The sequence below is a fragment of the Euprymna scolopes genome, chromosome 2 (assembly GCF_053919585.1).
Source record: "Euprymna scolopes isolate OS-2025 chromosome 2, ASM5391958v1, whole genome shotgun sequence".
NCBI lineage: Eukaryota > Metazoa > Mollusca > Cephalopoda > Sepiida > Sepiolidae > Euprymna > Euprymna scolopes.
This window is the reverse complement of record NC_136483.1, coordinates 85286529-85311792: the sequence shown is the minus strand read 5'-3', so window position 1 is coordinate 85311792 and position 25264 is coordinate 85286529. Positions and strand designations below refer to the sequence as shown.

The window sequence follows — 25264 nt, the reverse complement described above, 5'->3', positions numbered from 1 at the left end:
ATTTATCTACATTATTATAAATAATTCTTTAACCACAAAATATTTTACTTCTAGCTGGCGAAGGGCGGAGGGGGGGGGGTAAACAAAAGACTTACCTCTTCTTGAACTTCTTCAGATGCATAATAATTTCGAGCTAACAAGGTTTCTTCCCATATTGGATAAAACGAGTGTTGGGTTTTTTTTATTGATTCCTTTTATAAAAAAAAAGGGGGGGTAAAAAATAGAAAAACAGAAATAACTGAGTATTTCAATTCAATCAAAGACAAAAAAAAAATCCCCTTTTTTTTTTCCAGTTCCTTTACCAACTGCTTATTCATGTGGTATTGCTGGCTATCGCATTTAAAAAAAGAAAGTATTTTTAAGACATGTCTAATTAATAACTACATGTTTACTAGTGCATGTTTATTGTCACTTGTCTCCTGAGTTTGAAGGTTGGATGTTTGGATTGTCAACTTGATCAAATGGCTTTTTTCTACTTAATTCAATCCATTGCCAAAGCTTCAGTTAACCTATGATGTTTCAGGTCCTGCTTGATGTTATCGGTCAACCTCTTGGACAGACTCCAGGGACTTCAAAGATAATGATTCTTCTTTGCCACTTGTTGACTGTCATGCGTTGGATGTAGCCAAACCATTGCAGTCTTTTCTAGCATAAGGTCTCATCTACTGAATTGAAGTTAAGTCTGGATCTCAGCTCATTGAAAGGGGTTCTGTCAGCAAGCTTTGAGGAGCATATCCATTCTATCATTTATGATCGCAGCAAGTCTGGTAATGTCCTCAATTGTAATGGACCTAGTCTCACTGGCATATAGGAGAACACTTCTGACACAGATGTTGTAAGCATAAATTCTATTGTGTAACGAGATGCCTCTGCAAATAAGGGTTGGAAGGTGCTCTCTAAATTTTTCTTTTCAAATCTCTTCAATACAGATAATAAGCACATTGAAAAATCTTATTTCAAACTGAAGAATGACAGAGCAAAAAAATGATATTCCAATTTGATATATGACGGATCAAACTGAAATGTGAAAAATTAATAGTAAATGGATAAAAGTAAAAGTCGACGCTGTAAACGCGATAAAAAAAAACTGTGTAAAAATAGTTTTATATGGCTGTTTGTTTTTGAATAATCTTTAATGAGGAACCATTTCGAGTTAAAATCTAGTTAGTATTACACATGTAACCAAAAGAAAAACATGTCTGAAATGTGTAAATATGCTACAAGAATCATGATTTTCTCAAAATGAAGTCTTACGGAATTTTGACATGTTTTTTTTTATTGCCTAAAACAAAAAAAGTATGAAAACGTTATTTTTTCTTATTATTACTACATAATAATACATTGATTTTAACTTCAAAACGTTTTAGTATCATAATCTATAAGAATATAGATTATCAACTGTAGACTATAATTTTATTTGAATTAAACTGTTTAGATAATTGATTTTTCCCATTACTGGTAAGTGCTATTTTGAACTGAGCCACTGACAGAGCAAAGTAAGTAAAAGATATTCAAACTGAAATGAGGAATTATATTTATATATATATATATATATATATATATATATATATATATATATATACATATAAAATGAACTCATTTTTTCCCCGCTGCGTTTGACCTTAATAGGATTAAAAATCAAGACATTTCATGCGAATGTATTATGCACGGACTGCAGCACGATATCCCTGGTGTGTTATAGGCCTATTACCTATCCACTTCCTCGATAATCTTAGATCCCTATATTTTTTCTGCTGAGAGTTCATGGCCAAAATCTGTTACAATCAATGGAAGTGGTAAAATCTTTTCTCTCTATTAAATTCATACTCCCCCCGCGGCCACTTAACACCATTGCGTGAACGTCCACAGGGGAATTTACGAGGAAACACCGGTTTGAGTTCTTAGTTGCTTACAAAAAATGGATTGGCATTTTACTGTCGGGTGAAACGCAACTTTCGATTACAGCTATTCTATAGGTTAGTTATGCCATTTTTTATATTTCTTTTTATATTATTTTTTTTCCTTTTTTTCCCCCCTTTTTTCCCCTTTTTTGGTTGGGGGGGGGCGAGTCCAGGGGTTACTTAAACGAAACGAAGTAACCTTGGATTCCAGGTTTTAGAACAAACTCTACCAGTCGGCCACAAGCGTTCTTCACATATTAAAACGATTACTCGATTTAATGTTTTATTTAGTGTATTTTTTCTTCTATTATGTTTGCAGTGATTTTTTTTCGTGATAGTAGGGGGGGAGAGTTGACTTCTTATTTTCGGATTACTTACTTATTCATTTTTTATTTCTATACATTGAATTTCTGGGAGTTTCATTAGCCCAATTACTACTACGCTATCGATATGGAATCAGACAACATTCCAATTAGTAAAAAGCGACCACAAAGAAAACAATACAAAAAAGAAAACAAAACTAAACACATAACAAGCCGTTGTACTTACACCTAACAATTATACGGTCAAAAAATACTTTTTTTTGCAGAAAACAAACTAACATTAAAAAAAAAAAACCTATTAAACATATTTTCATTATACACGGTCAGTTTTCTGGTTTTATTTATTTATTTTTTTTTTTTCCATTTGCATTTTTTGCAGTTTGTTTTGTTTATTGGATTTTATTGTAGAAAACAAACCAACAATAAATAAATAAAAAAAAATTAATAAAATACCATAAACATTTCTGCATTTACACGGTAAGTTTCTTGGGGTTTTCCTTCTTTCCCCCGCCCCGATCCCATTTATATTCTTTCCAGTTCGTTTTGTTTGTTGAGTTTCTTCCGGTAGTCTGTGGCTAACACTAATGATTGCTGGTCTCGCACGATCAATGCTTGACAGGAATTCACGCAAATTCGGGTTCAATTATGCAGGACTACCTTCATTTTTTCCCTTTTTTCCCCCTTTTTCTTGGGCCCTACATAGCTAGAAATTATTTTTTAACACCCTCCACCTTCATGTCAAGGCTTCAGGGTTCAATCCGAGCTTCCAACCAAAACTTCTTTTTTTCTTTTACACCTCTTTTTAACACACACACCTCCAACCACCCGGGCAAGTTGGGTACCCCCACTAGTATATATATAATGCTTGAAATATATATATATATATATATATATACTTCAGAATAAAATTATCTAACAATCAACTACAGTTTGGATCTTTTTACAACACTGCTATCAAAGACATTCACTTCGGATTTTACCATGCAATTTGGATGTGAATTTTTATATCCTTTTCATTAACTTCCCTTACTGACATTTAAATACTTAAACAACTTTTAATTGTGATTTTCCATGTCTCACTGACTTTAGAAAATAAAGTGTAGATGACAACTTGATCAAATGACATAACTATTTGCTAATATTTTCTCCTCTGAAGAGATGGTAGACATCGAAATTCTATAGGATAAGGAGTTATAATATAATATTTCAAATGTATTCTTTGTCTTACATAGAATAATAAAAATCTTTTGATTTGAAATTCAAACATTTCACGTCATAAATTTTTAAATTCATTGAATGACTAAAATCATATATATATATATATATATAGATGGATGTGAGTTGTTGAGTTAGTAGATATATATATATATATATATATATATATATATATATATATATATATATATATATATATATATATATATATATATAATGCTTTGAGATGAGGCTGCATGATTTGTGTATTCATTCTTTTGTGGACTGTTATCCTAACCTTCATAGTTGCTACTGTTTTACTACATTTCGGCCAACTCATCCTCTGGATTTCTTCAAGTGATTAACCAGGTCAGCATTGTCTGAAGATATCGGTTTCAATCCTATCTAAGTAGGTCAGAGGATTAGTTGGCCAAAACATGGTAAAACAACAACTATGGAAGAAAGTAATTACTGGGAATGCAGTTATAAGATTCAGCATTTCTCTCTCGTTGCAGTTAGTCACCTGAAGAAGGCCAGAGGATGAGTTGGCTGAAACATGGTAAAACAACAACAACTATGAAGATAAGGATAACAGTGGAAGTGTAATGCGAATCTTAAAAACAGGCTAAGTTCTGATGACCTCGGTGGAAGAAGTAATTTCTGGACAGTATAGGAAGAGGTGTGCAGAACAGGAGACTTTGATGGTATGGTCATGTTGAAAGAATGGATGTGAGTTGTTGAGTTAGTAGATGCAGAACAGGCAAGGTAGCAGATCCAGTTTACAGAGGAAGGGTACGGAAAACATGGAAGGAAGCGATAAAAATAAATTTGAGATAAAGAGGAATGAATAAACACCTGGACATACATCATACAGATTTTTCTTTCTTTTTTTTTAATATAGGGTCAGTTCTGGATAAGAACCAAAGTTTTCATTCAAATGAAATGACAATGCTGTGTTATTAATGATTAAAAACTTTCATTAATGTAATTGACATTTCTTGGTAGCATCCACAGTGTTTGTAACTTAGATAAGATACTCATAAGAAATATTGGACTATAAAAGTTCACCAGCACTGAGCAACAGAAGTTCACAGAGTTCAATTCAGAACTCAATTTGTCCGTCCAGCTTGGAATCGAAGACCTCACTACCCTTGATGATGGTTAACCAGATTCTCTTTCTCTAAAGCTTGACTTACATAGACATTATCATTCATGTTTAATTATCTCATCCAAGATCTTCAGTGGCTCTTAAAATTACAGCCGACATTACAGAAGAGACGGGAAGAGCATAACCTCAATATTAGAATCTACTTTTGACAGTGAAATAAAATGTGTTCAGTATAATGTTAGTTTACATCAGTAAATATATTCGACTTGAAGTTAGGAACTCCTCATCCTGCAATGTATGAGAGAGTGCTCCATCACATTAAGTCTGTATCCAGATTCACAGCATCCCTCCAACTTCTGCCTATTCCTTGCAAATCTTGTTGATTTGAATTTGGAATACTTTTGACGTAGCAAGAATATTTTACAGGGTCAGGTTACTAGCCTGAAGTAAAACTACTAGCATTTAGGAAAGAGATGGTAAGTGGAAAAATCTCTAATAGAGTTGAAGACTGATTGTTGCAGATTAAGACATGAATCGCCTCCAAGTTCTGGAATAGAGGTTTCAGTCATGTGGTTTCATCATGAAACTCATATACCTAACATAGTTTGCGTGCCTCTGAAGAGAGCAAATAATGCAAATACTCAATCCTTATCTAAAAGAAAAAAATCCTGAAAACAATTTACTTTAAAATTTTGCTATACAAAAGCATCAAACATGCTGTCATGTTGTACCTGTGAGAAGAAGAAGAAGTCTCCATTTGTAAGTTTCTTTGAATAAGAAAAAGGGTTTGCCATTGGGTTATGGTTAACTCAACTATAAAGACAAACTCTTCCTCCATATTTTAAATCAGTTTTATTCATGATACTAATTAAGGATATGTGTTCGATGATCAATCCAACAGAGTGCGGGTTCATTGTATTTTTTGTTTTTCTGGTTCTGTTTTATAAGGCTGAGGTATCATTCTGGATAGTCCAAGGGTTTACCTTCTCTCTTTCAGAAAAGGCTGGTTTATTGGCAATTGCCTGAGGTGCCCCTCCCGAGATGAATAAAATATATATATATATATATATATATATATATATATATATATATATATATATATATATATATATATATATATATATAAATTTCATGTTTGTTCACTTTACATTTAAATTTCTGCATCTTGTTACTGTCAGAGGAGCAGGGAGACAATTATAAAGGCAAGCAATTCAAAGAAAGAAGTTATTGAGTAGAAAGCTTGTTGGCATCTGGGTACCTCAACAGTGAAGAGGTGAGATTTGGCCGATTGACACATTGAAAAGAGAATTTATGTTGAAGGGGAACAAGTGCAGCAAGTTCGTCAAAGCATATTCCATAAAGTACAAATTAAAATAAAAGCTATTTAAGGAATTGTGTTTGAAGTCTATGACAATGTTGTTTGGTAGCAAAACACTGTTGGATACAAAGCAAGGTAAACAGAATAAATGACAATATTGAAAGATTTCAAAAACTTTTGATTATCTATATATTAATGCGATAGCGTGTGTGTTATTTTCTGTGTCTTGATTACATCTGTGTTGTTTAATTATTATGTACTTCTATTTCTTGTAATAAATAATTTTAACAAGAATTCTTCATAAGTTTTGGTTTCGGTTTCAATTATAGCTGATGGCACTCAAGTTATTTCATTTTTTTATAAATAATTTTTCTAAGAATTCTTCATAATTTTGGTTTTGGTTTCGATTATAACTGATGGCACTTGTCATCTATTTTTTTATAAATTATTTTACCAAGAATTCCTCATAAATTTTGGTTTTGGTTTCAATTATAGCTAATGGTACTCAAATAATCTATTTTTTAAAAATAATTTTATCAAGAATTCTTGATAAGTCTTGGTTTTGTTTTCGATTTTAGCTAATGGCACCTTAGTAATCTATTTTTTTATAAATAATTTTATCAAGAATTTTTCATAAGTTTTGGTTTTGATTATAGCTGAAGGAACTAAAGGTATATATATATATATATATATTCATAAGTTTGGGATTTGTTTCAATTCAAGCTGATGAACCCAAGACATCTATATAGATTTTTTTTATTTTTGAAATCGCAACTTTATAATATATAAAAATCGATAGAACATTAACTCTATAATAATATATACGAAATCTGCAAGAATCAAAATATCATATTTAAGTGTACTTTACATCCGGGCTACACTGAGTGTCCCTGCTAACTTAGATAAATACTTTTTCAGTTTTAAGAAAAGAGTTACAATAATATCAGAGTGTCTCCATTTACGCTGAACACCTACAGAATGCCAACATCAATATATTACATACGAATGAGTCCCCTGCAGAATTTCCACAGGTCCCGCTAGTTAATTATTTATTTAGCAATGTAATTTGTAGAACCTGGATGATATTGGTGGTGTTATTCTCTTTGAGTTTGCAAGGTAAACCTCATTTTCAGAAAGAAGTAAAAAAAACAATTTGTCAATTATCAAAATAGATCTAGAAGAACAATTTGAGTACCTATTATGCTAAAAATTTGACGATAAAAAAATAATGAAATTTTTTTTTTCTGTTTTTTTTTTTTTTGCTTGCTTATTGTTAAAGAAGAACTGTAGATATGAAAAGAAAAAGAAATGAAAAATAAATTACCGAAAAGTTAATATTACTTTCTTCAGCTTCATCGGTTCTTTGTAGAAATGAACTTATTTTTTCCTCAGAATCCGTCTCATTTATGAATTTCTGCGGAGCTTTCTCAGGATCCAGTTCTCCAAATGGAATCGTCAGATAGCTAAAAGGAAAATAATAGGACAGAATTTGCTGAAGAAATTATTTCATTTGAAATTCTAAAAAAAATTCAAAAGTTTAATGTCTTCCATCTTTAACACACAGTCACTTAATCGTTTTGCTTTATGACATATTTGGATTATTTCATATCAAAGTCAGTTATTTTGATAACAGTTTTTATGCTTCACGTTTTAATATCTTCAAATATTTATGAATAAATTTGCTTATATATATCTCAATAATAGAAAATCCACAGTTTGAAAAGCACTCCATATTAAGAATTTAATGGTTGAAAGATCAGACAAGTACAAAACTGATTTTAATAAACATTTCTATTGATTAAAAAAAAAATTAAATTGATTTTTTTTTTTTAATTTTCAATATATTTATACTCGTAGCCAAATTAAATATTGAAATGCTCATATCCTTGGTTCTGTGAGACAAAACTACATGAAAATTGTAAGTTTTTTGAAGATTTTAATACAATTGTATGGTTAAAATTTTATGACAATTTGTACAAAAGAACCTATATTTTCAAACCAATAAAATATGCCCAAATTTGCCTACATTTGTATATATAGTGTCATGGCAAGTCTGCTTTAGTTTTGCTTAGGGTTTTTTTTTTTTTTTGCTTGGTTGTCTCCCCTGTGGCTTTAAAAAAATTAGCTACCAGTAAACATATCTTTATCTAGTTTTAGAAAGATCCAGACTTGGATGAACCATTTTGTCATGATTTTGTAAAATGTTTTTGACTCCTAATGGGGGTATGAGACGAATGGATTTGCCAATCATTTTTATAACCAACGGCTGTGCTAAACAACCAATGAAAACGTCCCAAAATTATTATAAAAATTGTCAAATTTTGGATTCAATTAATTTGCCGTTTACTACGTCACGGACCGCATTTAATTCTGGGCCGCCATCTTGGTTAGTGATCTGAACTACGCCGCCATCTTGGTTACTGATCTGAACTACGCCGCCATCTTTGTTCAACACAAAATCTCAAAACTTAACACATTTAGATAACCTAAATACAAGCTTGGGTTTTCTCCGAGTGCATCTGGGCAGGAGCTGCTAAAAACAGCCTATCCTGCCTTGACAGAGTACAAAATAGGCTTTGTGGCCTAGTGAGGGATGCCCTTTTCTCTTCCCTGCAACCTCTCTCCCACAGGAGAGACGTTGCGAGCATGTCTTTGTTTTATCGTTACTATCATGGCAGGTGCTCATCTGAACTCCAATCTCTGGTCCCCCCTCGCTAATCTTTCATGATAAACACCTGCCTAACTGAAACCACTGTCAAAAATTTTCTCTACTCCTTATCTGTGCCAAAATCAAAACGTAGATTCCATGAACAAAGCTTCTTTCTTAGAAGTGCATGCCTGTGGAACTCTGTTCCGGTTGCCTATTTCCCACCTGACTACAACCTGGATGTCTTCAAGTCCAATGTAAACAAATTCCTGATGAACCGCCTCCTTAAGTAAGACACTTTATCAAATCTCCAACACTAAAGTACTGTACACACAATAACCCTTATCTCCGAGTGGCTTTCGGGCCTTGATAAGTGGTGACTACCTTGTAAAAATAAAAATAAAAATTGTTAGAAGGAAAGTACAAAACATTATATATATATATATATATATATATATATATATATATATATATGCGAGACGAATTCTCACGAGAATGAAATGCAGAATATTCTGTGTAGCTTAATTGTCATATATATTTTCATAACTAACTACCTAGCTCTACCTATGTATTGAGCACTGTTGAAGTAAATACTGAAAAATTTACGTATAAAATTATATCTTTGTATATTAATTTATGTGATTAAATGAAGTAATCACATATATATATATATATATATATATATATATATATATGAACAAAAAATTGATGAAAAATAAAATTGAATAAATTATAAAATTTATTAATCCATCAAAAAATTAAACAATGAATTATATAAAGAAAAATCTTAAATCCATGGATTTCCAAAGATAGAATCTTTTCATCAGAGGATAAAAATATGCATCACTAATTAGCATAAATATGAAAAATACAAAAAGCGTTTTTGTGAACCAAAAAGCATTTTCAATGGAATTACACAGAATAAAAGAGTGAATGTAAAAAAAACAAAAAAAAACTCAATCAATCAATCAACTAATCAATAACTTAATCAATTAATGAATTTGTACTCCATAAAGTCAAAAAGGAAGAATCTGGAATCCAATATCTGAATGGATTATATTGAAATCCACAAAGGTCAGTTAAATTTGAACATATCAAATAATCAAGGAATCAGTTTTATTTTTCTATTATCTTCTTGATCTCTATATGGGATACATAAATATATTTGAATATTCCATTAAAGTTCTCCTTTACACCTCAAAGTTCGTGAAGAAATGAACATAATTTTCCTCTTCTCAATTGGCCATTTAAATATATTATATCTTTCTTGTGGTCTCTTGGTCTTACCAGATTTCAGGGCAAGAATTCATCTAGTCTAGTGGAGTATCCAGCTTCGTATTGTTACTTGATGTAACATCACTTGGAGAAGCTGCACCATTCCTTGTAACAGCCAGTGTGAGTTAGCCATAGTGAGAAGATCTTATTTGGGCAGCGAATATTATGTGATTTTGAATATTTGGTCAGGGTTTACTTCTATGGAAAGTATCCTCATCCCAGGTTGTTCTGACAAACCTTTGTACAAAGAAACCTTTGACACTAGAGGATAGTGTTTAATAGGCATTCAAGTTCTCTCCTTGAATTATGTGTGTGTGTGTTGTAAATGAATATTCTGCTAACAATAGATTCTATTCAACCCATAGATGGGACACTGACAGGGACTAACACTCTGCATCCGTAGACAGAGTTTGAGTAGTTGATGGGTTATATATATTAAACTTACATGCACGTTAGAGCAGGTTGATCTGGGAGCTGCAACAAATGCGGCATTGTAAAAATTGCAAACAAAGTATTATATTACAAAATATTTTTCTTCAAAATTTGGCCGTTTTTTTTTATTAGGAAATGAATTTAAAAATTACAATATGTATCATTTGCATTATTCAGACCACTGTTTTCATTTTGAGTTTTATTTTCACAATGTTTTGACCAATGTATTCTCTGACCTTGTATAGGTGTACCTTATGGAACTTGGGAATCTTGCAGACCCATGGCGTAATGGATAAAGTATGGAGTTAAATTCCGTTCTAAGTGACTTTTTTCTGAAGGTTAAAGTTTTAATCCTCAGTGTGGATGATACTGGGAATACCATTGCAAATTACTTCAGACTTCCAGGACTGATGGAACAAGAGCATACTATCCTTGTGGATTGATAAAAGGATTTCGTTCAAAATTCTGTCCAGATGCCCGAGTTCGACAGAAAGATTCCCGAATCTGACAAAATACACCTCAAGGTCAGAGGTTACATTGGCCAAAATATTACCAGATTAACATTCAAGATGAGCACAGTAATCCAAATAATACAAATTATCAATCCTGATCTAAAAACATTCAGAAATAAGATTAAAATAATTGTAAATTTTTTTTAACTATGTTGGTGTTACCTGACTAGATGATTTGTTCAAATTAAACCGAGTCTTGAAGTATTAAAATTTTGAAAATAAGTTCAATAGTCTATATATATATGCGTGTGTGTCTTCACTATAAAAACTAATGTAAAATTTGCAGGGAAGATAATGGAAGTTGTGCTGAATTTATAAGTGCTTTCCTAAAGGAGGCATCAGGTTGAACTGCCTTTAAAATTTCAAATATATGTTATTTTGATGAAATTTATAGCATATACAGAAGGAATTTTCCAGAAAAGACAATGGAAGTGGTCCTGAATTTCTATGTTCTGCTCTGTATGCCAAATCTTTATGTGCAACCACTCCAAAGTGAAAACCTCTGAAAACTTCAAATATGGATATCCGATTTAAATGAAATTTAAACCGTACATAAAACACGAATGCAGAATTTTTCAACATTACAGATTCATCTGACTATATTACGGGGCTAAATGGGGGGGGGGGACAGTAAAATAAAAGAAAGTAAGACAGTGTTGTAAGCATAGTTTAAAAAAATATATAGTATTTCTCGTTCAATCCTGAGAAACACCAGGTATTCTTGTTAGTAGTTTTATAATTTGTAGTATCCATACTGTGTTCAATAAATTGAATAAACATTAACAAAAACCAATTAAGTACTGCAAAATATTTAATCTAAAATACAATTACTTAGGATGAATTACCTCCCTTTAAGCTTTTGTTGATCTGTTATTTATTGCATACTTCATAATATATGATAACAAATCTATAATGTATTTTATATTTTTAGCAACTACTAAATAAAAAAATTATAAAAACAAAAAAACAACAAAAAAGCACCCGGCTATCTGAGAAAAACCATGGAATACGAAAATGAAATGCAGATCGTTGAGATGGCTTAATTGGTTTGTTGGTTGTTTTTGTATTACGGCATATCAACCATTTTCGGGTTATTCAATGCCGAATCCAAAGATTTTGAAGAAAATTTTTTTTTAATAGAATATATTTGTTGTTTTCACGTCGGTTTCTATTTAACCCATAGTTGGGACCCTAACAGGTACTACCACTCCGGGTCAGAATGGACCTGGGAGCAATGGTAATTAAAGGGTGGCTCCACACTCCCCAAAGCCCACAAGCTGGGGCCTCACCACTGGATATAGTTTAAGGTTATATCCAGGACCCCCATTGAGGGACTTTTACCCTCTGCAGGGGGGCAGTCGATGTATTCTAATGCCCCACCAACAGAGCCAGAGATGGCTTGAATACTATCATTTGGTCCAAAAAATACCAGTCAAAGGTCATTGAAAGAATTCTTAAGACTAAACAAGAAACCAACAGGAAGATCTAGGGAAATTTGCTTGGCAGACACTGGCAAGCAGTGATAAAAACATGAATTACTAAAACAGTGAATCAAGATCAGAAAGACTTTGTAATAATGACAAGTGGATGGCGCAGGAAAGGGAGAAACATAAAGTTGTAATGCACACCATACATGAAAAGAAATTTTATATTGGAATAATATTAACTATTTACCTCAAGTAATATTTACACGAATTGGTAATCCTGTATAGGGTATAATCATGTTGGCATACTGGTTCTCATCAGATCACTGAAGTTAAGCAACAATGAGCCTGGCCAGTATCAGATGGGTGACCATTTATAAATAGCAGGCGCTGTATGTGCTCTCCACTTATCTCGGTGTTGTGTCCAGTCATCCTGAATTTCTACTTGATACTGGAATAAAATAGTGCTGGTTGGAGATTACGCAACTCTTGTCACAAAAAAATTTCACATGAAAGTCACAGCATCATCATTGATGTTTGTGGTCTTCATTCACAACGATGGACGACGAACATTTTTTTTAATCATCTATATGTTTGTTTTTTTTGTTTGTTTTATGGAAGTCACTCTAGGTATGGAATAAAACCATTTGATTTAAAGAAACAAATAATGGAAGAGGAAGGTGTGTAGCAGTCATTAGCATTGACATTTATTTTCACTCACGGCAAACGACCTCTGTGAAGTGGTTGGGTCACATGATAGTCAATCAGCCTCCAGGATGCATTAATTTCAACTAATCCTTGAAGGACCACTTCAGTCACTTTGGGAATTGAGGATAGTAGTTGCAGTCAAGTGAGTTGCGGGGTGGGGGAAGATATTTTGAAATTGATGAACTCTTAAAAGATCTCAGACAGCCACATTGGGTTTTGCCAGAAGTGTGACATGGAGCCGAGTCCAACTGCCACACATATAGCCTTCCCGCAACCAATGCTTAACAACAATGGACAACTACTCAATATAGTCATCTGAATGGAGTCCTAAGTTGTGACCCAAACTTTCACTTTAAATGGCTCTTTGTTATGGTAGCTTCCTTCAGTCTTGACAGACTATGGATACCCACTCTAAGGGTGCCTGCACTTGGAATTTTTGTAGCAAGAGTTACGTAATCTCCAACCACACCTCTCCTGAGTCGGCGTTGTTAAATACCAGTGGCAAGTGGAGGTTCAGGACGACTGGAAACAATGTGAAGGTAAGTAGAGAGCATATACAGTGCCTAGAATTTCCAAATGGTCACCCATCTGACACTAGCCAGACTCAATATTGCTTAACTTTGATAATCTGATGAGAACCAGTATGTCAACATGATTAAGCCCTTTGTTACACAACACAAATAAAAATAAATATTTTTGTAGTTTGGGTGCTTGTTTATATTGGTGATCTTTAAACCAACACATTTCAGGTGAAAACATTATTACATACATCTCATGGCAAAATCAGTATAAATTCCAAAATTTACAAAAAATGACCCAGTAGACAAATAATTACAAGTAAAAATAGAATTTATCAAATTATTGAGTTTTATCATATGTTTTAATGTGGACGAGTTGTGTGACTAATTCAGTCTGAAAAATAAGGGAAATAACCCATGACTTAAATTGAATTAAATTAGGTGTCCGCCATCTTAAAATACAATATCTGGGAATATAATTGTGGCTGATTTTTTTTATTTAAAATACTTCTAGCACTGAATCATTTTTCATAATTTTTGGAATTTATACTAATCTTGCCATTACACGTAAGCAGCCTTTGAGACTTTACACGACCGGTCGCCACAGTCGATTGAAAATTTCTTGGGGTGACTAAAAGTCATACATCACTCGCCCGCCAGTCGATAAAATTTCTTTAAATAAAGAAATGGGAAAAACTCATTTATTTTACGACCCTCAGATATGCGGTAACTTAGAATGACCTATGTCTCATTATTTGTGAATTCTTTCATCTCTAGCTGTGAGACTGTTGGAATATCGTATTGAAAAAAGAGTGGTCAACAAGCGGTCAAATTTACACATTTGGCGTGTAGTCAAAATGTCGCCTTCATTTAGCTCTCTGATTTTTAAATTCATTTGGAAAAAAAATTCTTCGACGCTACAACTACATACACTTTATGCTTACAAAAATAAAGACAAACATTTGAAAGAGGAAAAAAATGCATTGTTCCGTCAAGCACACACCGAAAATTAAATCACACAACAAGTAAGTAATCAGTTTTCGCTTCAGTTTTGTTTCTTCGTAAACAAATATTATTTATTCTAGGGATGATAGAAATGTATCAGGATATAAACAATTCTGAATTATAAAAATGTAAACACATGAAAATATCAAGACGGCTGATTATTAGTAACATGTTATACATGATATAATATTTCGACTTACCTTGTAAAAAATAAAAATATAGAATAAATTAAAAAAAAAAAAACTTTATTGTTTCATTAACAAAGCTATTTAATTACTAGGTTGCTAAAATGTTCAATGCTATATGATGCTAAATGTCCATTTTTATTATGATCTCGCTTCGAGTTTTGTTCAGTAATTATTGTAAGTAACTATTTCTGATTCTTTTGAGCTGCTGGAATAATTGTGTGTTTCAGAATATTTTTCAATTAGAGACTTCATATTGAAATGTTTTAATGAAAAAATGAACCTCTAATATTTGTTTTACATTTTAAAATATATTTATTTCAAAGGTGTGATTTTACCTTATGTTTTCTTTGTGTATAAAGTTAGATATATTCACTTTCTAACGGTATTAATAAACACAGTCTTGAATTATTTATATTTCAATTGTCATTTTGATACTACGTATCAGCATCCGAAGAAATGATTCTTATTTCTATGGAACAATACTATGAATAATGCTATATAAAGAAACTGGTGTTGTATTTTAACGTTTTGTTGAATATTTACCGAAATGTTTGCAGTAATAAAATAGTTGATTGACAAGAGTTAAACAAATATTTTCTTGTTAGATTATACACACGGTAATTTCTTGAATTGTTGTAAAATTATTTACTATTATTGACTGAAAACAAAGACATAAAGTCAGACGAGTAAAAATATTTTGGGGCGAGTAAATTTTCCCTCACACTCGACCGGCGGTCGAGTGATTTTTTTTCAAATCTCAAAGGCTGCACGTAAGTACGTAATAATATTTTCACCTGAAATGTGTTGATTTAAAAGATCAGCAATCTAAACAAGCACCCTGGTTTGTGTTCTCACCCATTGTCATTCATTTCTTCATAATCCAGCACACTTGTTGCCTGCTCCTGATTTTCATCGCGTTTCGGTTGTGGCAATCCAAACATTCGACTTATAGCTGCAGAGTTCAACAGTGCACCCATCAAAGGTGCATCTTCAATGCATTTGACAATGGATGGTACAGGGACATTGGGCACTGCCACAAAAGCAGCCGATGGGAGCAAGGCTGCAGAAATGTGTAACTAGAAGAGAAAAAAAAAAGAAATTACATTGTTTTTGAACACATGGCTCGCAAAAATAATGATAATTCTAAAAATCGAGTTTAAATATTAATCATTCTCAAAACCAGTTCAAAATAATTTTCATTAGACTTCTCTTCTGAAAAATCCAACTTTTGCTTTTTTTCAAAAGAAAATTTTTATCAAGGAACTGATATCAATTAAAGGCACTTAACCATCTTTTGACCTGGATTTCCATGATGTAGGCTTGGGCTTGACCGACAGGTAATGAGAACGACCAAAACAAACTGAGCGCTGATCAAATCTTAAAACGCTAGGAAAAATAGTCAATTGTCTTGTTTTTGGTTAAAAAAAATAAAAAATAAAAAAAATAAGTATTTGATGAAGGGGAGGTAGTTATTTTTATTTTTTTATTTTTCAAATCATCTGGCTGAGCATTTAATTAGCAGACAGTGGGACTCCTTGCATACCAGAACATTTTTTCAAAGTCTAAAATGGAAATATCCAAGAGATTTAAATTTATTTATTTGTGGGCACACAAAATGGCCACCACAAAAAAATCTATAAAGAGAATGTGGAATCATGTTGGAACATACTGCTTTTGACTGAAGGAACTTCATTAGAGACATTTGCCAGGATTATTTCCTTATGAATCCTCAGCATATCAGAGGTCCAGGGCACATGGTGGAAATCGACGAGTCTCTGTTTACTAGAAGTACAATGTCTGGAGACTCATTGAACCGTTGTCTTTGAAAACAAAAAAAAAGGTTTTCAACAATAACAAAAAAAAAACAACAAAAAAAAAAACAAGAGAAATATTGCAACTTTTCTTAAATCAAAGATAAAAACATAAAAACTTTTGAAAAAAATGTAAAAATAAACAAACAGTACAAACTTTTAATTTAAAAGTTGAAAAAAATTAATTAAAGTATTTAATAAACTTAAGGTAGTTTTTTTTGTTATTTATTTATTTATTTATTTCTATTTTTGTAATAAATGCAATTAATTATGTTTCCCAACATCTTTTATTCCATTCAGTTTGTTCCAGCGGTTCTTGTCAGCTGCCAGTGAAACCTGAGCCAACATCACAGAAATCCTGGTCAAAAGATGCATGAATATCCAAACTTTCATATTTTCATGCAAAAATTTTGAAAAACATAACTTTTTTGTCAAAGTTTCTGATGTGTACATGTATGTGTGGGTTGTCATTGCATGTATTCAATATGCACCATTTTTTAACAGTAAATTGTACAAGGGTTGTAAACTTTAAAATATGATCTGGATTGTAAATACTCACATCTTTGCATATTCAATATTAAAAAAATAGAGAGAATAAAATAAAAGATGCAATGAAAAAAAAACATGAATAATTATAAAATTAGTTGGTTATTATTACAAGAATTTTGATTTGCATATCATTCTCAACATAAAACAATAGCGTTTTTGATATTTAAATTTTTACATTGTTGTAGACTATGAGATTTGACTTTTTGTACAGAAATGAATGTACATAATATATATATATATATATATATATATATATACAGGGTGTCCCAAAAGAAGCTGACGGATTTTAAATTTGATTAACTTCCTCAAGTTATGCTTACCAATTTTCATATGTAGGTAGATGAGGCTCACCGTGATTTTTTGAGATATAGTAAGATATCAAAGTCTACTTATTCTAATTTTATTTACACAACTTGTTTGCATATACCCGCTCTTTGAGGTAACCCCAAAGGAAGAAATCTGCACATGTGAGATCTGGCGAGCGGGGGTGGCCAATTTATCTCACAGCCACGAGAAATTATTTAGTTGCCGAATATGTCCTTGAGCAGATTTAATGTTTCTCATGCCGTATGCGCTGTTGCACTGTCCTGCTGGAACCACATTGATCGAGAGACCCCAATTTGACTTGATCTCCTTCTTACTGATGTGGATGGATCCTCGGCCACACTCTAATCTCTGATGATTCTCATCACTTCTTGCCGTACGGGGTCTACCAGATTTAGGGAGGTCACATACAGACCTTTGCTCATGAAATCGAGCCACCATAGCTAGCTTTTATTGCATTGGGAGTAGGGGAATTTCTTGAGTTGAAGTTTTGTCGAAATTCTCTGAAGAATCCTAGAATGGATGAAACGCGGAATATTCAGTGTAGCTAAATCGACATATATATTTTATAACTTACTATATATATATATATATATATATAGATATATATATAAATGAATGTATGTGATACATGTGTGCATATGAATATCCATAAAATATGCATACAAATGAAATACAAATGTATTACATGAAGTACATGGAATGTGTGTGTGTGTTTCAAACATACTTAAAGGAATAAATGGTAAGATGGTCAACATCATGGAATATGGATTTTTGTCAGTTATTTGTTATATGCTCTGTAATTACATTGAGCTTCATCAATTGAAGGATTGGTATAAATAAAAGGTGAAATATAATTGAAGAAACATATTTCCACACACACACACACACATATATATCAATGTCTCAAAAGACAAGGGATACCTCTTGTAGGGGCAGCTGCACATGTAATTGTGAGGCAAGGGTTGCGCAATCTCACCACAACTCTCCTGAACCGGCACTGTTTGAGTCCAGTGGTAAGGACGACTGGAAACAATACCAAGATAAGCCGAGAGCAAATACAGCATCTGAAAGTCCCAAATGATCACCCATTTAGTATTGACCAGGTTGAATGCTGCTTAACTTTGGTGATCTAGCAGAGAAACAGTGTGTCAATATGATTATGTCGTGTATATATATATATATATATATATATATATATATATATATAAAATACAGTGAATTGACACATGCCTATGGTCATCTTCAAGTTCAATATTAACAAATACCTGTTGAGCTGTCTTTCCCACCCATCATTTCCATTCCTCTCATAGTATTGTTCCTTGTCCAACTGACAATCTCATTAATCCTCGAGTGGCTTTTGGCCTTGATGACTGATGACTCATTAGCAAAAAAAAAAAAAAATGTGAAACAAGTATAGTTTTGCTCATTTGTTGAGAGAAACAATGCGAAAGGAGTAGGAAAAATCTATTGAAAACTTCCACGATTGATGTGAAGAAATATGGGCTAAAATTATTGGCTGAAACATTTGGAATAGAAGCTGCATTTTTTTATTGGGTTTATAGATGTAAAAAGCAATACCTTTATCAAAATAATTTATTTTCACACACCAAGAACGATACACTTACTTCATCGTAAAAGAAACGTGTGTAGCGCGGACATCTGCTGACTGGATTTGCATTAGCCATCCTTTCGATATCTCCATACTATCTCAATCTGTAACATAGCACGGATGTGCATATGCAAATGCATGCAAAATTACGTCATTAGTTGGGAAAAATAAAGACTTTAAAAAGGAGATCATGTTAGCGGCGTGGATAACGTTTGAAAAGATGATCACGTGAGGGACATCACAACGGTAATGAGAGAATGAGGAAATAAACGTTGTTTTACAACAAAAAAAAAAAAAAAAGAAGCGAGTTGAAGTTCTTTTCTATTCTTTGTGACTGAGGCTACTACGTGTTGGTTCCCAGACAATGTTACACATGTGCTTTCAGAGCCAGTCTCACTGAAATCCCAATTTCTATGTAATAAAAGATAGTGGAAACAAAATTCTACTTTCTAAAGGAAGCAGGAAGCATTTCACTTACAAGAGCAATAAAGTGATTACTTGTGAATGAAAATATTATTTTTTGTTCGATATAATCATGTTTTAAATCTGGTCTGTCCATCCATCCATCGATAGCCTTGAGCCCCTAGAGAAGCATAGGCTATTCACAACTTTGTAGATGCTTTTGTAGCGAGGGGTTCTTTTTTCAGGGTAAGGGTGCTGGTCCCACACCCAACCTTCTCAGAAGGTACTAGCCTTCCCAAATGGTCATGCATCTGGTACTGACCAGGCTCAACTTTGCTTAACTTTGGTGATCTGGCAAGAACCGGTGTTTTAACGTGATCATGCCATACTTCTACATCTGGTAATCAATATCAAACAATAATCTTCAGCTTTTTCCACCCCCATTTTTGAAAATTAAATTAAAACAAAAAATAAAATAAATAAAATCACCAAAAACGATGTGATTTCTATTCAGAAGCTCTGTTAACAATTGCAAAAAAAAAAAAAAAAATGTGCTAATTTCCTGTTCTTTTGTTTTATTTTACTTCAGTTGAAGTTCTCAGAAATCAAGGGACCCCTTCCTAAGGTTTGACATTTGATCTCCATATAAAATACACAGACATCCTCATTCCAGGTTGTTCTGACAAACCTCTGAACAGATAGATGTTAGACACTTGAGGATAGTGTATAGTAGGCATTCAAGTTCTCTCCAAGTATTCAAAAGATGAGCTGCATAAGGGCGGAGAACATGTCTGTGGATATATATATATATATATATATATATATATATATATATATATATATATATATATATATTAAGGGTTCTCCCAAGGAATGAGTATTAGTATTTATTCAGTCAACCTTGGAAATGACTGAAGCAGTTTATGATTTGAAAACGAAAAAAATAAAAATTCAGTCAGATGACACTTAGCAGGCAAAGGGTTAGGGTTAAAAACATTAATGTTGCTTTTTAATCATAAATTGTTCAGGCCATTTCTTAGAGTGACTGGATATCTATTGCTAACAATACATATATATATATATATATATATATATATATATATATATATATATTATTTGTACAAACATTTTGGCTACCTCAGGCCACTTATAAAGTAAGAGCTAGGCTTTGAATAAGGTCGAAGCTGAAACATGTATGCATATATGTAGCCAAAAATGTTTGCATAAATAAAATATTTATACTAAAATATAGCTCTTCTTGCTATTGAGCACTATCTAATATACACTGTAGCCTCATCTGATTAACCTTTATGAACAACCCTACACACACACACACATTAGCTATGTTTGCACTTACATAAAAGTAACTTATATATATATATATATATATATATATATATATATATATATATATATATATATATATCTTATATGATTATGTTGTTGAGCATGTCCAGTCTACTGCCGAGTAAAACGTATGAGGAAGTTATTCTCAGAGACTGAATCTGTCCCGTTGCTTATTTGTTAATTTTTTATTTTTATAAATAAAGCATGATTCTCCTGACATATTGCTCAGCTTCGAAATCAGTTGTTTATTTCTTGACTTCCTTAACTTTATCAAAAACATTTGACGTTTAGATCAGCCTAAGGGATTAAATATTCTACACAAAACAGCAAAGCTGACTGAAGGGTGGGGGGAATATGTATCCGTTGCTATGGAGCGAAAGGGGATACACTTGGTTTTCATTTCAATTGAAAACACCTCAACATAAGATCAAAACAAGTCCTTGTTTAACAGGACGACTTACTCCAGTCTTTTGCGGCAGACAAAAAAATATGAGAAATTGCTAAACAAAGTGTAAATATATTAAAAAGAAACAAAACACTTGCCTTGTGCGAATGTCTTTTCTTTTGCTCGGCCATGTTGGTCGTCTATAAACAACTTGCTGATCACATGACTAGTCTTAACAGGGGCGACAATTCTGACATTTTAATAATCTCCCTTTGCAGTAAATTCCAAGAAGCTTGAGATGACAAAATTTTTGTGTTTCTTGAGATAACAATCCTTGGTAATAAGTAAATTATTATACTAAAGTTGAGTTAATGAACGCTTGTTTCTCTAAGTTTTTTTCCGATATATTTCAATCAAACAAAATATTGCTTACTTTCAGGATTAAATTATGTTTGAAAGAAATTATGTTTTAATTATTCTGATTAGCCGTAATTTGTAAATTAACATGTCATCCATGTCTTATTAAGTTTCTGTCTATCATTTTCATTCTTTCTGACTGCTGTTTGACCTCCTGAACCCGTTCTTATTTTACACAGTATTTCACTCTTGCTTCCTTTACTCTCTTTCTCTCTTTTTACTTATTAACAGCCAAAGGTAATACAATGAACTATAAAACTCAAATTAGAACAGTCTGTTATAAAAAAAGGAAATATTACAACAACTAATAATACTATTTAACATGTAACAGAGATAAAGAGACTAACTTTGTCTTTTTTTTTTTTTAAATATTTTATCTGATTGAAGCATTTTTTTATTCAAACTATTTATTACTAGCTTAATTAACAACTTAATATTTTAGCAAAGAATAGGAGGAGGCTAATAGGGTGATAATTTTGTAGGTCAGTTCTTTTACCAGAATTTGTTAATATTAGTACAACAGAGGCAATTTTTCATCTCTCAGGGAAGCAAGATATGGCAAGGGTCCAGCTCAGCAGAGCATTTCTTTATAGCAAGGATATTTTTTGATATCCCGGACATGGGTAGGGTTGATTATTAGATCACTGAGTGTGGCTTTTTAACACAGTATGAAAATTTAGGAGGGTGTGGTTTGTGGCATATAAGGTGGAGTTCAAGGCGAACCACTGGGCAAGCAATTCAGCTTTCTCAGTTACCGTGAAAGCCACATCATGGTGGTTGGATAATAGAGGAATTGTTCATTGTTCATTATTCATGAAATTATTATTGATTTTTCAGAAATGCAATATTGTACACGTTAACACACGTGTTAAGATGTAGACCCCGTCGTAAGTAAATGAAATTAAGGAATAAGTCAACTCACTTTTTTTTCCCCCTTGAAACAGTGACATATATTTCCGGGTACTTTTCCAAATAAGGTCTTGTCTCTTGTTCTCTCCTTATTGTGATCATGATCATCAAACTTTGCAAACGTTCTTTTCATAATATTTTCCTTTTTCCTTGCTGTGACGTCACTTCGCACATGGCTCGGTCATTTGCATACAGCTGCCATACGTGTGTCCACGCTCTGTTACACTAATGCATTTTCTGGTCATCTCTGTCTACTTACTTTTGGCTGCAACTATTACATACTTACAATGGTTTCTTGATGCTATAAATTTTTGTATATTTGGATTTGACTTATCCCAGTTGAATTGGTGGAATGCTTGTCACTTATGTACTTATCAGTTGCACAGGTTGATGTGAACCATTGTGGCGAGTGGGGTTTGTCATAGAATTTCCATGTGTTTCTATTCTTGCTTCGACCTCATTTACACACCGCTCAGTAGAGAGAGAAATGTTTTTACTTCTAGGCCATCTTTATTGTGATCTCTGATGGATTCCCAATCAGTCCATTTATATATCTCGTCATTTTAAGCAACGGCTCTTCAGTTTGGGGTTTAAAGTTTAGGGTGATATCTAACATTATCATAAGGTTATCAGCGTTTCTGAGCATGCTATGGGCATCCACCACGCAAGCCTCAGGCAATGCAGTCAGGAATATATTGAGAAGTGAGACATTCTGATCCTCACAATCTTGGAGGCAGAGTAGGAAATTGACAGTCTCAAAAAGAGAATGCACAGTAAAGAAACCATGCATGTTTTACTTGCTGCATCTGTATAGCTCAAGAAACCAAGCCAATTACTGTGGTGGACATTGAAATCCCCAAATATATATATTTGGACACTTACATCTATGGAAAACACTACATCTATACTGCAGAGACAATGTTTTTTTTTTACTGAACAACAGACTTGTAAATTGGAACAAACTTATCTTCCAACCAAACACAAGCAGCTCATCGGCTTAAGGCCCAAATGCTCATATTTATCCAAGATCTACAGAAACCTAACTGACCTTCCCCCTTTTACCTTTACTCTGCTGGAATATATCTAAATATTGGTGTCATTTAGAGTATACTACGCAGTTGGCCCATTTGAAAAAGCTGATCTGCTTATCTATGGACATAAAAAAATTACAGTGCAACTGCACTATAATAATTAAATTCGAAATTTTTAATATTGAATTTCAAGGCAAACTAATAGTCTCTACTTAATTGTCATGTTACAGTAATGAATATATTAAAAAATTATGGAAAGCAATATGGTAGAAAAAAAATTATTAATGAAATTATTTTTTGATGAACATTCATGAAAATAGAATGTTTGGCTAAAAAAGAACCGGAGAATTCCAAAGGGCGGTAAATGACGTGTAACTATTGCCAATTTTAAAAAAATAAATTAAGTGTTTAGCCTTATTTTTAGCATAACTGAATTACTTCCCTTGTTATTATGTCACATCTTCCAAAATAAATATGACGACGGTTGATTAGTTTGATAAAATACTAAATGGAAAGATTTGAAGTTGAATTTCAGTTGTAGAAAAGATTTTTGCAAAATAAGATTTTTTGTGTAAAATTCACACAGACCGAGTGCTCAAACACCCTGTGGAAATTGTTCGAAGACAATTTTTATTTAAAGAAGAGGTAATCCTAAATAGTTAAGTGAATAAAGTATATCTTAAGAGAAATATACCAGTCTATTCAAGGAAAGCATCTTATTCTTGTCTCATTCACCTTTGTCCTTGAGTGGCTCTTAGTCTTGATAAACAGTGGTCACAATAGTAAAACAACAGCAAAAAAAAAAAAAAAAAAAAACATTGTCATCTGTTGGCCCATGAAAAAGAGAAGTGGACAAGATTACTGTATAAGGAGGACCATAGTTATCTTCGACAGAGGAGAAATTATTTTATAAGCAAGTTTCCACTTGGGCTTGGTTGACAACCCTTATACCAACACGTGGTCAAGAATTAAGACCATAATTTTGTCTCATTTGCTTACTAGGTACATAATAGAGAGGATCTGCTGTGGTCACCTTTTTTCTATTAGAGAAAATATGCCATAGTAAGTTTTGCTTCATGTTTCACACGTATTTCCTTTTACCCTTTAAAAGAGTAATGTATGCATTCAAACTCTATGGGAACAATGTGTTTAATCATATGCATAATCTATGTGTACATGTCTCATTCATGGTTTTTATAGTTTGTGTATACAAGCTATTAATAAACAAAATGTCTTTGTTCACCACAAGCTTTTTTTTTTCTTTTTTTTTTACTCATGTTCACTCCTGACAAGGCATCTCACCACCACTTCGACATAAGGGGCTACAATTTGGGACCATGCCTAGAAAAGATTAACAAGATGTTGGTTTACGTTGCGTTTAAACTTCTGCATATCAGTACAGTCAGAGAAGCAGGTAGCAAGAAGGAAATTCCAAAGTCTAGCTGTTCGAGGGAAGAAACTATTACAGTAGAAAGCTTTCTGGCATTTAGGAATCTCAATAGTGAAGGGGTGTGATTTTGTTGCTAAGCGGGTTTTTCAGGGATATGCACGTCGAAGAGACACAAGTGCAACAAGTTCATCAGAGCACATTCTATTAAAATACTAGTAAAACAGGTACAGAGATGCAATATTGCAGGGATGGGACAGGATTTGGAGTTTAGTTGACAAAGTGGGACCTATTAGATTGAATTGTCCTTTATTTTTAACACGTGTGTAACTGCCAATGTAATATCTTGTCATTCTTTAGAAACATTGTATACACTCAGAGAATTCATTAATGTATTTTGAATCTGTTGTATCAATAGAATATCAAATATTCTCATTTTTCTAACCCGTTGAAAAGCATATAACATATTTAATTGCATTCTTCGGATTAATGGGACTACCATTCTCATTTTGGGTGTCATTCTTACAATGTTGTAAC

At 32.7% G+C, this 25264-nt stretch overlaps 1 protein-coding gene across 4 annotated transcripts in view; it reads right to left on the bottom strand.

Moving 5' to 3' along the window:
* Positions 1–25264, bottom strand: part of LOC145293230 (centrosomal protein of 89 kDa-like) — a 146647-nt gene that overhangs the window by 67840 nt on the left and 53543 nt on the right. For 2 of the 4 annotated variants that reach the window (XM_080139790.1, XM_080139800.1), the window contains exons 1-4: positions 21142–21296; positions 15409–15629; positions 7169–7307; positions 96–191 (exon numbers count right to left, since the gene is read on the bottom strand). In XM_080139790.1, the coding sequence (XP_079995916.1) occupies positions 96–191; positions 7169–7307; positions 15409–15629; positions 21142–21174 (489 nt within the window). In that variant the 5' untranslated portion in view covers positions 21175–21296. Of the gene's footprint in view, positions 1–95; positions 192–7168; positions 7308–15408; positions 15630–21141; positions 21297–25264 lie in introns of those variants that run through there. The other 2 variants (XM_080139815.1, XM_080139809.1) reach the window with 1 other exon arrangement.